General features: G+C 35.5%; 1 protein-coding gene across 1 annotated transcript in view; it reads right to left on the reverse strand.

Moving 5' to 3' along the window:
• The window catches only part of ANKFN1 (ankyrin repeat and fibronectin type III domain containing 1), an 899573-nt gene that overhangs the window by 645035 nt on the left and 236121 nt on the right, over positions 1–18417 (reverse strand). Inside the window, exons 3-4 of the mRNA XM_053708167.1 lie at positions 17019–17213; positions 5237–5350 (exon numbers count right to left, since the gene is read on the reverse strand). Coding sequence (XP_053564142.1) covers positions 5237–5350; positions 17019–17213 — 309 coding nt within the window. The remainder of the gene's footprint in view (positions 1–5236; positions 5351–17018; positions 17214–18417) is intronic.

The following is an 18417-nucleotide window of genomic DNA, read 5'->3' on the forward strand; positions in this document are numbered from 1 at the left end:
GAAAATGGAAAAGTGCTGCGGCCATTAAGGGGTTAAACAATAAGAAAATACTAGTGAGGATAAAATATCAGTACCATTTATCTATAAAAAAGCAAATAATTTCAAAAATATTTTAGCCCCCAGTGAACTAAAAAATGGGAAAAATAGAAATACTATGGATCTGCTCGGAAATCCAATAAAAGTTTTTTTCCCCATGTAATAGCTGCGTCTCATGTAAACACAGTGATAAAAAAAAAGAAGTGAGTTCTACCACAAGGGATTTTAACTTTAAAATAATGGAAACAATTCACTGTTCAGAAAAGGAATAATATTTAGGCCAAACCCAGCACATTCTGAGAGACAAAATAAGAGAGCATTTATGCAACATACGGAATGGATTTGAAGGACATCTACTTTCCAAACATTTTAAAGATATACATGATCAGAACGTTAAGGGGTTTGAATTTTGGGGATTAAAAAAGTCACAAAAAATTGGAGAGGTGGGGATCACAAAAAGAATTTACTATATCATGAGGCAAACTTAATTTTTAACTTTGGCTCCCTTCAACCTGAAGGATGGAATGCAGAAATGGATTTAAATCCTTTTATTCACTAATTATGTATCTTATTCACTTGGTTTTACACATTTATATATATTTTTCATCTTTTCTTTATATATTTTATATATATATATATATTCAAATTTTATTTTTATATTTTTTATTTGAGTGCTTATACAAGCTGACATAAGCATTTCAATAAACTTACTTTTTATTTGTGACTAATATCCTTCATGTGACACTCCTTTTTATCCTGGCCCTTTGCACGTTAAAGGACCAGAGGACAATAGGTCCTTTATTTCTCCACCACAATACACTCTATTTATACAATATATTTCTAGATTCACATATGAGTACACACTCCTAATTTCTATATGATTCCCAACAATACTATATTGTTATATCCAAGGATCCCTATACATTATCACCAACACCTTTATTATACTGTCTGTTTCTTATTAGTAATGTAGAAGTATACAAATGTATTATCAATGTTATAAGTGGTCAAAATGTATCAACACTTTCCACAAATTCTGATCCTTTAACAAGCTTGGCTGAAATCTATGACCCCACTCACTTACAAGACGTTATATATTGGGAGTTTGGGATGTTAGTTTAATCTACCAAGCTGAAATGCGTAGATGAACTGATAATTCTGTTTACAACAATCCCTAATAGGAAGACAGCACTAACAATACATAACGGAGAAAGAGGTTTCTGATTGGTCACAAGCTGGTCATGTGATCGCAGGCACGGAAGTCTCCTAGCGCATACGGAATCTGAAGTCACCTAAGGACAACGGCTGGGTACAGAGTTGCCCGCCTTGGTGCAGTAAGTTGCCACGTTTCCCTGAGGTCCATTGTATCAAGTGAGCGCTGATTTATCTTTATCTGCTTTAATCCCCTTGGATATCTCCCTTTGGCTTGTTTAGTGACTGTGGTTGAATGGCTAAATTTCCACTATCGACATTTGGACTTGCTTTCTTTATTCAGCTAATGCAATACAGTTTGAATCCAGCTGACTAAGACTGTGGACTCTGTTTTATTGCTTTTTTAAGCGTTTTTATACTTCTATTTTTTATCATTGCCCTTTTCTGACCACCGGTGGTTTAATCTTTTATACTATATACATACGTTTTAGGCTATATTTGTTGTATTATTTTATGTACCTGAATTATTTAGTAAACCTTTTTATACATACTGTTTGGTGTGGTTTCGGTTTTAGTGCTCTTTCCTTTGGTTTTGCTTAGACTTTAGTGATTGGCTGTAGAGGACAATCCTACTGTTTAGTTGCTTAACCACACAGCTGAGTGTCTGTAGATATTTCTGTTTTTTGTTTATTGTCTGCATGGCCCGTTGACACCTGAGGCACAATGACTTTATGTAAAGTTTTTTTTTGCTACACTAGTTATATAGAAATGGTTATAAACTGTAGAAAATATCTTATTTTTTTAAAATTTTTGTCCTGTTTTTCAGTATTAAATTCCTATTTATTATTATTTTTCTGTACTCGTATAGAGTATCATAAGAAAGGCCTGCTTGTCTGTTAAAAAGGGTGCATAAATGTGCACTTAGCAAGAGAGCGGATAATTAAGGTGAAACCAATAGTGAGCAGAAATGCCGGAATTGCATGTGTCATTTAAGAATGGAAATCCTTGGACCTTAAGGGTTTAGGCAAACATCATCGATATTAAATGAATTAGCTGCCATGTTATATCCCTTTAATGGTCAATGAAAAAGCTGCTTTCAAACACAATAAGCAATCATCATCAATATTAAATTAATTAGCTGACATTCTTTTTACTTTGGTATCAACCCGCCTCAGGACACAATTAGAAGTCTAAAGGTATTAAATAGAAATAAACTCTAATAGCAGACTAGTAACATTCTCTAGTGACGGAATTGTACAGCTTTGTGTAGTCATCAGTACAAACTGCAGACTGTAGAATTCTAAAATTATGGCAGTCATAAAATTCCAAATTTAAAGCAAAACTAAATATAATGTCAAATATATCAGTATGAAAGTATGTATTAAAAATACTAAAACTTTATTTTTCTTTAATCTAAATTACTGCTAATTGATGGTTTGTAGCTGAAAGGGTTTCTCTCTGCTTGTTCAACACATTTCAGTCTCTAAAACATCTTCCCTAGAAGATATAGAAGTTTGTTTCAAAGACAATCTGTACGCCAGCTTGCTATTGGATTACTATTGAGTATTGGATTACTATTGACTCTGTTAAAATAAATAAAAGCTGCAAAAGGTCCCTTGTAAATGCCATGTTTTCACAAGGATTAATCTGATTTAAAGGAATAGTCTAGTTAAAATTAAACTTTCATGATTCAGATTGAGAATGCAATTTTAAGCAACTTTCTAATTTACTCCTATTATCATTTTCCCCCCGCTCTTTTGGTATCTTTATTTGAAAAGGCAAGAAAGTAAGCTTAGGTGTTGGTCCATTTTTGGTTCAGAACCTGGGTAACACTTGCTGATTGGTGGCCACATTTAGACACAATGCAAAAAAACTAACAAAAAAATAAAAACTGCCATGCTATGGGGCCGATTTACCATTGCCCGTATCGGCCCTGATGCATCCGTTTCCGTGCGAGTCTTCAGGCTCGCTGGAAACAGGAGTTAAGAAGCAGTGGTCTTAAGTCCGCTGCTCCTTAACTCATACACCTCCTCTGAGGCTGCGGTCTTCAATCCGCCCGATCGTGTACAATTGGGTTGATTGACACCCTCTGCTAGTGGCCAATTGTCCATGAATCTGCAGGGGGGAGGCATTGCACAAGCAGTTCATAAGAACTGCTTGTGCAATGTTAGAAGGTGACAGCGTATGCTGTTGGCATTTAGCGATGTCTGACGGACATAATCCGCTACAGTCCGACCAGACTTTGATTAATCGGCCCATATATATTTAAATGGAAATTAGACTACATAGGAATCAAGAGGGTTGTGTGTTTTTCTTCTGTTAAAATATGAAGCTTTGCAAATAAATTAAACTACTGCTATTTAAAATGTATATTTTGTATGTATTGATAAATAAAAAGAAAACTGCCATAATCAGCAAAGGAAATTCTGAGAGATAATTATTTTAAGCCCCACAAATTGGATAAATACATAGCTCCACTCACTTACAAGTAGGGTTGCCAGGTGTCAAGTATTAGGCCGGACTGTCCGTTATTTCAGGTTACTGCCCAGTATTTTTTTTTTTTTTTTTTAAACGGACATAGCCTTAGGTAGTTAATGTGTTTGCTTTTGAAATATTTTTAATGATTTTACAATTTAAGTTGCTTCAGCCGCATCCGGGCCAACCTACCTACCAAGCAGAAGTACCCAAGCCCATTAGCCCAGCCCAGTGGCAGCCCGTGTCCACCGGCTTCTAGCCCTACTGAGGAGTCACTCGTCGTCTCGCTGATCCTGATGTGCGGACCGGTGCCCCATTGCCCCTCTCAGCCTGCCCTGCACCGTGCGTACTGCCTGTGTGTGTCAGACGTCACATGATCACGTGCGTGACATCACAACAGCAAAAAGACCCGAGGGCTGCGCTAGTCTTTGCTGCTGGCAGATGCCTCCATCAGAGCCCTCTCTGTATTGATACCACTGCTTCCTCTGCAAACCAGCAAGGTATGGATCATGTGACCAGAGCGCAGAGGTACAGGAGCCAGAAAAGATTTATAGGGATAGGTCAGTAAACACAAAAACACAAACAGTAACTTACTGCCCCAATATGACACACATGTGTGTTCACTCCAGACACTCACTTATGAATTAAAACAGTGTAAGTGCACAAGCCAACCAGTGCACAAACTGTGCATATAACTGAATAAAAAGTGTTTCCTCACTTAATGGATAGAGGAGACTGGAGTTATTACTCAAAGCACTTACTAACAGTAGTAGAGACACACTTCTGAAGAGGTGTGGCACTGGCATACTTCCTCTGTACTCTGAGATCGGAAAGATAAAATGAGAGGCGGTCCCTGAATATCATATATATATATATATATATATATATATATATATATATATATATATATATATATATATATATATATATATATATATATACAGTATATATATGTATATGTGTATGTATATATATATATATATATATATATATATATATATATATATATATATATATATATATGTGTGTGTGTGTGCATGTGTGTGTGTATATACACAGAGCAGGTGGACAGGTTATGAAGCAGCGGTCTTTAGACCGCTGCTTCATAACTGGTGTTTCTGGCAAGTCTGAAGGCTCGCCAGAAACACGGCCCTTCAGGCTCCATGCGGAGCTTGATAAATGGGCCCCTAAGTCTGTCAGCATCAGCCAAAACCATATTTCCCACCATGCACCCTGACAAACAAAGCAATACCTATCTTCTCTTAAAAAATCTTCATCCTGACACATAAGCCAAAATTTCCAAAATCCCTGGATGACATCTCTCATTGGCTGTTGTACTGGGCAGGCTTTTTGCAGGAAATGTGAAGTAATGGCAAGTAGAAAGCAAAGATGCATCGTATGACTAGATTATGAATATGAGCCAACCCTAATGACAAATAAGTTCCATCACATATACAGTTTACAGGTTTTTTATTACAGTATAGAATTCCTTTTTTGACTCAGGTTTTAATTTCACCACTTGGAAGCCAGGGGGTTAATATTAAAAATGAAATCAACAAACAACCTCTTTTACCTTTGTATTTGGTGACCACAGCTGAATTGACACTCAGTGGCTCTTGGAAACTGACTGTGATTGATGTGCTACTTGTGATTATGAGACAGACATTGGTTGGGGCCTCAGGAGCTCCTGTGGGGGAAAAATCAAGACAGGGGACATCAGAACAATCTCCACAAGCCCTTTAAAAACAAGGTATTGCTGCTTTTAATATAAATATATATATATACATACACACACAATGGTTTGCAAATCAAGGTCAGTTAAAGGACCACTAAATACAGTACAATTAACATATACACAATAATAAGACATAAGCAGTAGACTATTTTCTGGCAAATGTTAATGTTAATTCAATTTTCCCTCCCCATGTATCATGTGACAGCCATCATCCAATCACAAAATGCATATATTTAAAGTATATATTGGCCTCCACACCTGCGACCCTGCTGTAAAGAGTGGCCTGAAATAGATGCACTGTGTGTGTATGCAAGACTCGCTCCGTGACCTCCCTCTGCCTGCTCTGCCAACTGATGTGGCCCTGCACCAGGAAATTTCCTGGTATCCCGGGTCAATCCACCACTGTTGAGAGCTCTACATTATGGTGCTATTTATATGAAACTAAAGGAATGCAAGAGTATTTTATTAGAAACTTTATAACTGGGAGTTGGGGGCGACTAACAGACTATATTATACGATATTATGCAGTGTTCTCCCTAGTACCTATTTAGGGAGAGATTACGAGTGGCATGCTAACTTTTGCAGGCGAGCGATATTGGGTGTTTATTGGCTTTTTGCGTGAAATAGTGCGCTCATTACGAGTTAAAATTAAGATTGCTCGAGTGCAATCAAAATTGATGTTCGGTGGGTTAGCACAACTTGCGAGCTCGCTTAAAGGGACAGTCAAGTCTAAAATAAACTTTCATGATTCAATTTACTTTTATCACCAATTTTGCTTTGTTCTCTTGGTATTCTTAGTTGAAAGCTAAACCTTGATAGGTTCATATGCTAATTTTTTAGACCTTGAAGGCTGCCTCTAATCTGAATGCATTTTGATAGTTGTTCACCTCTAGAGGGCGTTCGTTTATGTGTGTCATATAGATAACATAAAGCTCAAGCATGTGAAGTTACTTAGGAGTCAGCACTGATTGGCTAAAATGCAAGTTCAAGAACTGAAATAAGGGGGCAGTTTGCAGAGGTATAGATACAAGGTAATTACAAAGATGAAATGTGTATTATTATAAATGTGTTGGTTATGTAAAACTGGAATGGGTAATAAAGGGATTATCTATCTTTTTAAACAACAAACATTCTGGTGTTGACTGTCCTTTTAAAGGGTAGGGGAAGAAAAAAGTTGCAATAAACACAACATAAATACACTTAAAAGTACTGTTAAACTCATATAAACACTGCCTGATAAAAAATAGTTTAATTTTTTTTAAAAAAAAGATATATGGTAGAAGGTGTTTTACAACAAAAGGCTGCAAAGGGATTTAACGTATACATTCATACATAGAGATGTCTAAAAATCTCAGTTCTTTTGACAGACTTGCATTTTATCCAATCAGTGCTGACTCATAAATATATCTACATGGGAGTGAGCACAATGTTATCTATATGGCACACATAAACTAGGACTGTCTAGCTGTGAAAACCTGTTAAATGCACTTAGATAAGAGGTGTCCTTCAAGGGCTTAGAAATTAGCATATGAGCCTACCTAGGTTTAGCTTTCAACTGTGAATACCAAGAGAACCAAACAAATTTGATGATAAAAGTAAATTGGAAAGTTGTTCAAAATTGCATGCCGTATCCTGAATCATGAAAGTTTAATTTCTGACTAGACTGTCCCTTTAAATAACATTAATTGTTATAATATTCCAAATAATACACTGCCCCACCCGGCTTTTTAATAATGCAGCCCAGCTGGCAAATTTTTTTGTGGAGAACCATGTTGTCTATAAGGGAACCCTTTATTAATGTATGACCAGCATAAAACAGGAAAGAAGGACAAATGATTCTGCTGTTATACCAGGATTTTAGATGCAAAAACTTTAATTGCATTATTAAAAAAAAATAAAAAAATTCTAGGGGGAAAATGAAGGAAAGGGTTAAAAGGAACAGGGTTTTATGTTTTACTGTTACATTAGTATTTATGGATAACATTGTGTTTTATTGACTGACACAGCATCAGCACAGAGCATCCTTCTAACATAAGGTAGCACAAAAAAGGTTTAGTTATGGGAAATAAATAAATAAATGTATATTGCAATGTTGTATTATTGAGACCATCATACTTAAAGGTACATGAAAGTCAAAATTAAAAACTTCAAGGTTCAAATGTACTTATATTATCAAATTTGCTTTGTTCTCCTAGCATCCTTTCTTCAAAAGCATACTTAACTAGGCTCAGGAGCACTAATACTCTACTGGGAGTTTGCTGGTGATTTGTAGCGACACACATATGCCTCTTGTTATTGGCTAACCAGATGTTTTCCTCTAGCTCTCGTTAGTCAATTGGTGCTCTACACTTCAACTATGAGTTTAACCCATTTGCAGCCAAAAGTGCAATAATACAATGCTCTAACAGATTCAAGCATTTTCTTTTGGCACTTTTTATGCTCTTTTAAGCATATGGAAATTTACATGAGTCCACAACATGGTACATAGTGATTTGTTAGTTCAGAGCACAAGTTCATTTACATATATCCCTAACTGTCCACGGAAAAAAGAGACAAGGTACATGGGTTAAACCAGGTCTTTTTAAAGAGGTTTAATGCTGTGTTTTGTGGTTTTAAACCATTTTCTTTGCAACATGGTGCTTAATTGGGGATATATGCTATGAGCATAATGTCCCTTTAAATCTGTCACTTTCATTTATGAAGTTCAGTAGTTTTATGTGAATAAAATTAATGAAACATAATAAAAAGAGAGTCCGAATATTGTCAATAAAATAATAAATACTGTTAATGCTATTAAGAAATAGTTAAATAATTATAATAATGCAGAGATTTTAATTGGTATAATTAAAATTATTGGTATATTTTTATTGCTATATTTTAACCCCTACTGTTTTAACTGCAACAGATAAAACTTAAAATGCCTGTGTAAATAAAGTTTTTAATACATCAATAGAATGGCTACAGAAACCAAATGTATGTATTTTTTAGCATTAGTTTAAAATTATAGGGGCAGGAAACCCCAACATTTTCTTTCATGATTTGGATAGAACATGCAAGTTTAAACAACTTTCCTATTTACTTTCATTATCAAATGTGCTTCGTTCTCTTGTTATCCTTTGCTGAAGGAAAAGCATTGCACTACTGGCAGTTAGCTGAACACATCTAGTTAGCCAATCACAAAAGACAAATGTGTGCAGGCACCAATCAGCAGCTCCCACTCGAGTAGGTTATGTGCATATTCTTTTTAAACAAGGGATACCAAAAGAAGAAGTGTCATGAGTATTATGTGATCTCTATCATTTTAGAAAGTAAAATTTCGCTTGATATCTTTTTATCTTGCTAAGTGGGGTTGTGAATGTGCAGGAGAAACACATACATTAAAATATAAAAATGAAAAATAAAGTTTTTGTGTGATTTCTCTACATGCTGGTTTTTGAGAATCAAGCCCTATGACATGATAACCATCTTCATTGCATTAAAGCAGATGAGGAGACGCTACTGTAGGCGTTAGAACTGACCATCAATGAGAAAAGAGTGAAAATAAAAAGGTGGTTTGTTAGAGCAGACTACGGCATAGCCGAGCCACTTTCTCTAGAGAACACGTCTTAATCAGTGAGCAGCCTGTCTGGGCCTCGGCGTGCTGAGAAATACTGGAGACGGGACATCCATCTAATGCCAGCGTCGACCACCCAGCAAGACAGGAGACAGTGCTCTTTCTTAAGCTCAACTCAAACCCAGAACTAACTGCTTCACTAGAAGACACTTTGCATTCAGGGCAGATGGAATGCAAGATGCATATATTAAACCTTCCTCACGTTTCTGCATTTGGATGATAGGAGCTCATTTTCTATGCATGGTTACTTTCTGCAACTATCCTGTTTACCTTTAATATATAAGCTGTGTGTGCAGCGGACAAACGAGGCTACTGATTAAGTCATACGGATTACTTTTAATTTAATTAACTACACTCTTGAAATAGAATGAACAAAAGGATTATTGAAACTTTAGTTGTCGCTCTGTGTGACAATAATTACAGAAGGGAAAAACTTAAAGAGACTGAGTAGATCTATCCTATGTTAGCACAACTTTATTAAATATACATCTAGAGGTTTAACTTAACCCTCTGACTGCCATAGATGACTTTAAAGGGACACGAATCCCAACATTTTTGTTTTATGACTCAAATAGATCAAAACATTTTAATTAACTTCCCATTTTAATTATATTATCTAATTTGCTTTTATTCTTTTAGTATCCTTGTTAAATGAGCATTAATGCACTACTGGGAGCTAGCTGCATATATGTGCAGTCACCAATCAGCTACTTCTGAGCATACCTAAAGGGACAGTCAAGTCCAAAAAAAACTTTCATGTTTCAAATAGGAAATTTAATTTTAAACAACTTTCCAATTTACTTTTATCACCAATTTTGCTTTGTTCGCTTGGTATTCTTAGTTGAAAGCTAAACCTAGGAGGTTCATATGCTAATTTCTTAGACCTTGAAGGCCGCCTCTAATCTAAATGCATTTTGATAGTTTTTCACCATTAGAGGGCATTAGTTCACATGTTTCATATAGATAACACTTAGCTCATGCATGTGAATTTACCATGGAGACAGCTCTGATTGGCTAAAATGCAAGTCTGTCAAAAGAACTGAAATAAGGGGGCAGTCTGCTGAGGCTTAGATACAAGGTAATTACAGAGGTAAAACTTGTATAATTATAACTGTGTTGGTTATGCAAAACTTGGGAATTGGTAATTAATGGATTATCTATCTTTTAAAACAACAAAAATTCTGGTGTTGACTGTTCCTTAAAGGGACACTGAACCCAATTTTTTTCTATTGTGAATCAGATAGAACATGCAATTTTAAGCAACTTTCTAATTTGCTCCTATTATCGAATTGTCTTCATTCTCTTGGTATCTTTATTTGAAATGCAAGAATGTAAGTTTAGATGCCGGCCCATTTTTGGTGCTGTCCAGTTCTGAACCAAAGAAAGCCTAGATGCCTTCTTTTGCTTAAAATTGCATGCTCTATCTGAATCAAGAAAGAAAAATGTTGGGTTCAGTGTCCCTTTAAGTATACTTTTCAACAATGGATACAAAGAGAACAAAACACAGATAATAGAAATACATTAGAAAGTTATTTAAAATTGCATGCTCTACAGTATCTAAATCATGAAAGAAAAACAATTGTGTTTTATTTCCCTTTAACCCAAGCAACAAAGTAATTAAAAGGACATGACATTAATTAGTTTTATTTAGAATTCAGACACAGTAAAAATTTTTATACTTTGTTCTCTTAGTATTATTTGTTCAAGAGCATATGCAAGTAGGTTAGGAGCATACACATATTTGTAGCAGTATTTGGCAGACCTTTTGCAACAGAGCTTTTACCCATTGTTATACATTTTACAAACACTACTGCTATCTAGTGTTCAATAGTGTATAATGTTGTTAAAAGCTGTTGCTGCTGCTCTATAGCGTGCCTGATGTGCATAGAACTAAGCCTACTTAGGCATGCTCTTCAACAAAAGATAACAAGAGAACAATGTACATTTGATAAAATAAATTCCAAGATTTAAAAAAAAAAATTAAAAAAAAATGGTAGACTCTATCTGAATTACGAAAGAAAAATGTTCAGCTTCATGCCCATTTAAAGGGTCCTCATAACTTTAATATGAAAAGATAAAAATAAGCAAACAAAACTATTGGAAGGTTTATCTGGCACGGAGCAGAAAGCAGCTTATATATAAAATAGATGTGATACTATAGGGTAGGTGGGTTTAGGGGTCCCATTGACATGGTAGTTCTGAGGGTTCTCCCCTTTTTGTATGTCTTTTGTTCTACTCAGGACAAGAAAAGGTAAACTGGGGTAATGGTGATTTTAAAATTATTTTCCTACCACAAAATGTTTTGGGGGAAAAAGATAATTAAAGCAATAATTACTTGAACGTTCCTATACATTGTTTCCTATTATTTAACAAAAGAAAATAAGTCTCCTCAGCTATTGCATCTATATTATCTATATATTTATACATTCTGCCCTCTGGCAGAGTCATGTTACTTCATTCATTCAAACTTGGGTTTCCAAGTGTCCGATATTTAACAGATTACCATTATTTCAGTTGGCTGCCCAGTAAAATACAAACAGATGTAAAGGCATAATCTGAGGCCTGATTATTAGATAACTGACTACAGGGCATATAATGGTCATATAAATGATACGGGCATTGAGTAATGGGACTTGAAGTGGCATGGAACCCAAACTTGTTATTTCAGGATTTCATGAAAGAGAGTTTAATTCTTCCTATTATTACATAGAATTTATTCTCTAGGTATCCTTTGTTAGAAAGCAGGTAGGTGGGCTTAGGGGCATGTGCAACAGTTTGCAAGAATAGTTTTTAAAAATGTTATACATTTGCAAGAGCAGTGCTTTTACAAATTGCCTGCTACCAATTTAGGTATGTTCTTCAACACAGAATACTACGAGAATAAAGCACATTTGATAAAAGTTCATTTTTTTGCTTTTTTTTTCTAACTTGTATGGTCTATCTGAATTATGAAATAAAAATTTTCGGTTTTGTGTCCTTTTAAGGTCTGATTGTGACTGCCCTAAACATTTGTAATTGTCTAAAAAGGTATTTTAATATTTTTTAATCTACATTTCTATAAGGTGTAAACTATTATGACAGCTGTAGCGGATCATGCTGCCCAACATCACTAAATGCCGGCAGCATACGCTGTCGGCATTTAACATTGCAAAAGTATTCTTAGTGAAATGCTTGTGCAATGCTGTCCCCTACAGATTTGCGGCCGGCTGTCAATCATCCCGATCGTAAACGATCTGGATGATTGCTATCCGCCACTTCTTACGACCGCTGCTTTTTAAAGGGACAGTAAAGTCAAAACTAAACTTTCATGATTCAGATAGGGCATGCAATTTTAAACAACTTTCTAATTTACTTTTATCATCAAATTTGCTTTGTTCCCTTGGTGGTATTTTTGAAAAGCTAAACCTAGCTAGGCTCAAACTGATTTCTAAACAGTTAAAAACCGCCTCCTAGCTCAGAGCATTTTGAAAGTTTTTCACAGTTAGACTGTGCTAGATCACATGTGTCATATAGATAACATTGTGCTCACTCCCGTGAAGTTATTTAGGAGTCTTCACTGATTGACTACACTGCATGTCTGTCAAAGGCACTTAGATAAGGAGGCTGTCTGCAAAGGCTTAGATACAAGGTAATCACAGAGGTAAAAAGTATATTAATATAACTGTGTTGGTTATGCAAAAACGGGGATTGGGTAATAAAGGGATTATCTATCTTTTTAAATAAGAAAAATTTTGGTGTAGACTGTCCCTTTAACTCTTGTTTCCAGAGATCTGGTAGATTGCAGCATCCACTGCTGCACTGCTGTGTTGTCTACCAAATTTTAAATCATCTGAAATAATAATTCCCCAGTCCTATTCCTCTTTAGTTACAGTCAGTAAGGTACCATTGAGACTGTAATTGGCCTTTGCAATTTTGGATCATGTATGCATAATTTTGCTCTCTGTAATATGATATTTTAAACCGCATTTATTTGCCCATTCCACCAGTTTTTTAATATCACATTTAATCCACCCCTCCTGGAACATCAACTCTTTTTAAAAAAATAGTATCATCAGCAAACAAGCACACTTTCCCCAGGAGCCCACTTCCAATATCACGGATGAACATATTAAATAAATCAGGCCCAAGAACTGACCCTTAGGAAACACGTCACATTGTCAAAAGAATCAGATAGATTAGTCTGACATGTTCTTCCAGGGATTAAAACAATGTTGTTCTTTGTCTTCTAAGGTGTATGTATGAAGGGCCTTGCAATACTGACAAGACTTCTTATATAATATCCATAATATCCATTCACTACTGTAGAACCTCAAAATCTCAATTTGCGAGCAGTCCCCTTTTTATGTGACCAGTGATCTACCCAACATGGTGATATTTGTAGGAATTTGAACTAAAATATTCTTCCACTTTTGCATATCATTTTATTGGAAGAAAAATAAAAAACAGCTAGATTACGAGTTTTCAGCGCTATAGGGAAATTAATGAGCGCCACAAAAGCGTTGTTAATTCACCTCCTTATAGCGCTGCTATTACAAGTTTTTAAAAACCCGGCTTGTGTGGGCGATATGGTAGCATTGAGCTCCATACCTCACCCAAATACAAGCAGTGTTTTGATGTACTCGTGCATGATTTCCCCAAGTGGTTAGGCCAAAAAAAAGCCTAACACCTGTGATCGCGGAAAAAAAGTAACGCAGCCACATTGATGTCTATGGAGAAAGAAAAAGTTACGTTTAAACCCAACACCCTAACATAAAAACCACGTCTAAACACCCCTTATCTGCTGCCCCTAACATCCCCGCCACCTACATTACAGTTATTAACCCTTAATCTGCCACCCCCAATGTCGCCGCCACTATACTAAAGTTAATAACCCCTAAACCTCTGGCCTCCCACATCACTAACACTAAATAAATATATTAAACCCTAAACCTAACCCTAACGTAACCCTAATCCTAAATCTAACCCTAACCCCCCCTAACTTAAATATAATTAAAATAAATCTAAATTAAACTTACAATTATTACCTAAATAATTAATATTTAAAACTAAATACTTACCTGTAAAAAAAAAATATTAAGCTAGCTACAAAATAAATAATAGTTACATTGTAGCTATCTTAGGTTTTATTTTTATTTCACAGGTAAGTTTATTATTAACTATTTACTAACTACCTAACTAAAATAAATACAAAGTTACCTGTGAAATAAAACCTAACCTGCCTTACAATAAAACCTAACATTGCAATAAAATAAATTAAATTAATACAATACAATTATCTAAATTACACAAAATAAAAAACGAAATTATCAAAAATGAAAATGAATTACTCCTAATCTAATAGCCCTATTAAAATAAAAAAGCCCCCCAAAATAAAAAATCCTAGCCTACACTAAACTACCAATGGCCCTTAAAAGGGCCTTTTGCGGAGCATTGCCCCAAAGAAATCAGCTCTTTTACCTGTAAAAAAAAATATAAACAACCTCCCAAAAGTAAAACCCATCACCCCTACAACCAAACCCCCAAATAAAATTCTATCTAAATAAACCTAAGCTAACCATTGCCCTGAAAAGGGCATTTGGATGGGCATTGCCCTTAAAAGGGCATTTAGCTCTTTTACATTGCACAAACCCAAAGCTAAAAATAAAACCCACCCAAAACCCTTAAAAAAACCTAACACTAACCCCCGACGATCCACTTACAGTTTTCGAAGACCGGACATCCATCCTCATCCAGGCGGCAGAATTCTTCATCCAAGCAGGCAGAAGTCATCATCGAAGCCAGCAGAAGTCTTCATCAAAGTGGGCAGAAGTCTTCATCCAGGCGGCATCGGAATGTAAGGGACGCCATCTTGGATGACATCACTTAAAGGGAAACTTCATTCTTCAGTGACCATCTGAAGAAGAGGATGCTCCGCGCCGGAAAAGATGCCGTCTGGATGAAGACTTCTGCCTGCTTGGATGAAGACTTCTGCCATCTTCGATGAGGACTTCTGCCCACTTGGATGAAGACTTCTGCATCCTGGATGAGGATTGATGTCCGGTCTTCTAAAACTGTAAGTGGATCGTCGGGGGTTAGTGTTAGGTTTTTTTAAGGGTTTATTGGGTGGGTTTTATTTTTAGCTTAGGGTTTGGGCAATGTAAAAGAGCTAAATGCCCTTTTAAGGGCAATGCCCATCCGAATGCCCTTTTCAGGGCAATGGTTAGCTTAGGATGATGTAAATATAATTTTATTTGGGGGGTTTGGTTGTGTGGGTAGTGGGTTTTACTGTTGGGGGGTTGTTTGTATTTTTTTTTAAAAGGTAAAAGAGCTGATTTCTTTGGGGCAATGCCTCGCAAAAGGCCCTTTTAAGGGCCATTGGTAGTTTAGTGTAGGCTAGGTTTTTTTTGTTTTTTCTTTTTTTTGGGGGGGGGGGGGTTATTTTGATAGGGCTATTAGATTAGGAGTAATTCATTTTTATTTTTGAGAATTTTTGTTTTTTATTTTGTGTAATTTAGTGTTTTGCTTTTTTGTAATGTAGATAATTGTATTTTATTTTAATTTATTTTATTTGATTGTAATGCTAGGTTTTAGTGTAAGGCAGGTTAGGTTTTATTTTACAGGTAACTTTGTATTTATTTTAGCTAGGTAGTTAGTAAATAGTTAATAACTATTTACTAACTAGTCTACCTAGTTAAAATAAATACAAACTTACCTGTGAAATAAAAATAAAACCTAAACTAGCTACAATGTAACTATTATTTATTTTGTAGCTAGCTTAGGTTTTATTTTATAGGTAAGTATTTATTTAGTTTTATATAGGAATTATTTAGGTAATAATTGTAATTTTAATTTAGCTTTATTTTAATTATATTTAAGTTAGGGGGTGTTAGGGTTAGACTTAGTCTTAGGGTTACATTAGGGTTAGGTTTAGGGGTTAATATATTTATGTAGTGATGTGAGAGGCCAGAGGTTTAGGGGTTAATAGGTTTATTATAGTGGCGCTGATGTCGGGGAGTGGCGGAATAGGGGTTAATACATTTTTTAACTGGCGGCCATGTCTGGAGAGAAGATTAGGGGTTAATACATTTATTTTAGTATTTGCGATGCGGGAGGGCCTCGGTTTAGGGGTTAATAGGTAGTTTATGGGTGTTAGTGTACTTTTTAACAGTTTAGTTATGAATTTTATGCTATAGATTTGTAACGTAAATCTCATAACTACTGACTTTAGATGGCGGTGTGAATCTTGTCATTATAGAGTGTATCTGGTTACTTGTTTATCCCGATTTTATTCCTATTTCCCCAGATTGTGGCCTAATAAATATCAATCAAAACCTACATGAGAATGCCCTTATTAAGACTAAGACTAGGCCAAAGACTTCTCTGAATTGTATTTGACACATGTTTGCACAACAAAAGTGTAACGCCATTCCTCCCAACATGTCAGGGTACCTTTCCAGAAAGCTAGAGGTAAAAAAGCTTAAGAGAAGTGGTTAACCAGCATTTTGCAGGCGTGGAGAAATTCGGAGGGGTGGGATTAAGGGATCACCATAGGTGGGACTGCTTTCGGAGAGCAAGGGTGTGCTGTAGCAGGCAGTGATCGTAGATGCAAAGGCAATTCCAGTGGCCCAGACAGTGTCTAAAAAGGGGGACAATGAACTGCTGTGGATGGGTAGCGGTCTAGATCTCCCATCCTGTGACACCCCTAAAGGATTAAGGATGGTTTAGAGGTATGTAAGTAGGCCTGGTGTTTTTACAAAATATACTTTAAGAAGTGAATATGCTTGGGATAAATTATATGCAATAAGTTATAACACCACACCAAGAACAAGAAGAAGAGGAAAAAGAAAGATAAGGATGATAACAGAAATAAATGGCAGTAATACACTGTAGAATATGAGGTCCATCACTAGTATTACCCTCACTATCCCTCATACCCTGTACTTTTATATTAAGTATAGTGGTTATCTTTGTATCCCCAAAACATTCCAGTCTGTAATGTCCAGTCCGTATATAGAGTATGGTTCTTACTTGCATGCTCATAACCAGTCTTCATTCTCTTATACAGACGGTATCTCCACTCCCAAGACTTCAGCTGCTTCTCCTTCTCAACGGTGTCCAGTCCCAGACCCTCACTCTGTAACTTGATAGTTAGTTCACCGATCCTCTGCTGAGCTTCCTCCACCAGAGAGCTAAGGTGCAGCGATCTGCTCTCCATACTGACAACTGCACAACAAAACAACAGTAACAGATGAGTTAGGAGATAAAATATTTTTGAAGGATGCAAGACTGGGGTATTACGCTACTTGTAAGCATTGCTTTTTAGGAAAAGGTAGATGCTTTCAAGGGACATTATTTTTTAAATGTTATTCCCCATAAAGGGCCAGATTACAAGTGTAGCGGTTGATGATTTTATATATAGATAGATAGATAGATAGATAGATAGATAGATAGATAGATAGATAGATACAGATTTATATGGGAATATCTATTTATAAATACTTAGAACATATTCCCCAGAGTATAACATTGGGATGTGAAATAGTTACGGTAAATACACAGTATAACACTTTATTAAATATGAATATTGCATAAATATAATTGTTCATGTTTTTATCTTCCTAACTGCAAAGGATTGCACTTAAATATATGTCTATATATGTGTAGATATATATTTATGTGATTATATGTGTATATGTGTCTGTAAATACAGATATACACATATAAATACATTAATACATCTTTAAACCCTTCAACTGAGACCTCATATCTTTGAGCCCTTATAGCTTTTTTTGTGCAATTTTTTTAAAAATAATTTCATTAGATTTTAATGTGTTTTGTGATACATTTTTGTTTCAACTTGTAATATGAGCGCTAAACCCAACACGTGCAAACAGTCCTTTTTTTGCTCGCACGTAATTGTTATTCAGTTGCCCCCCCAACCAGGCCCTGTAGTAAACTGATGATAACATTATACTTTTCATTAGGAAAAAACTGGCAGTTTGACTTGAAGTTAACCTGACTATTGAAATTAAGGGTTATGGATATCAGACAGTACATAAAAAAAATCCAATTTTCTTGAATCTCATATTATTAATATTTCTAATTAATTTTGTTATATATGGTTGAAACCTCCTTTGCATAAGAGCATACTGTTGTATATGATGAGCACGTGCCTTTGGCACCATGCAGCAGCAGAGTTTACCATTTTATATATATGTTATTCATATAGTGCTCAAATATAGTATAGTGCTCAAACTCATGCACACTCCTGAACCTACAACAGTATGCTCTCATGAAAAGGATCTACATTTAAGCATTTGACAACAGATATAAATTTGAAAGTTACATAAGAAAAAAATGCATCATTAAATGTTATTGACTTTCATGCCGCTTAAGTTACAAAAAAAAAATCACATTTCTTTCTTTT

The sequence above is a fragment of the Bombina bombina genome, chromosome 1 (genome assembly GCF_027579735.1).
Source record: "Bombina bombina isolate aBomBom1 chromosome 1, aBomBom1.pri, whole genome shotgun sequence".
In the NCBI taxonomy this organism is placed as follows: domain Eukaryota; kingdom Metazoa; phylum Chordata; class Amphibia; order Anura; family Bombinatoridae; genus Bombina; species Bombina bombina.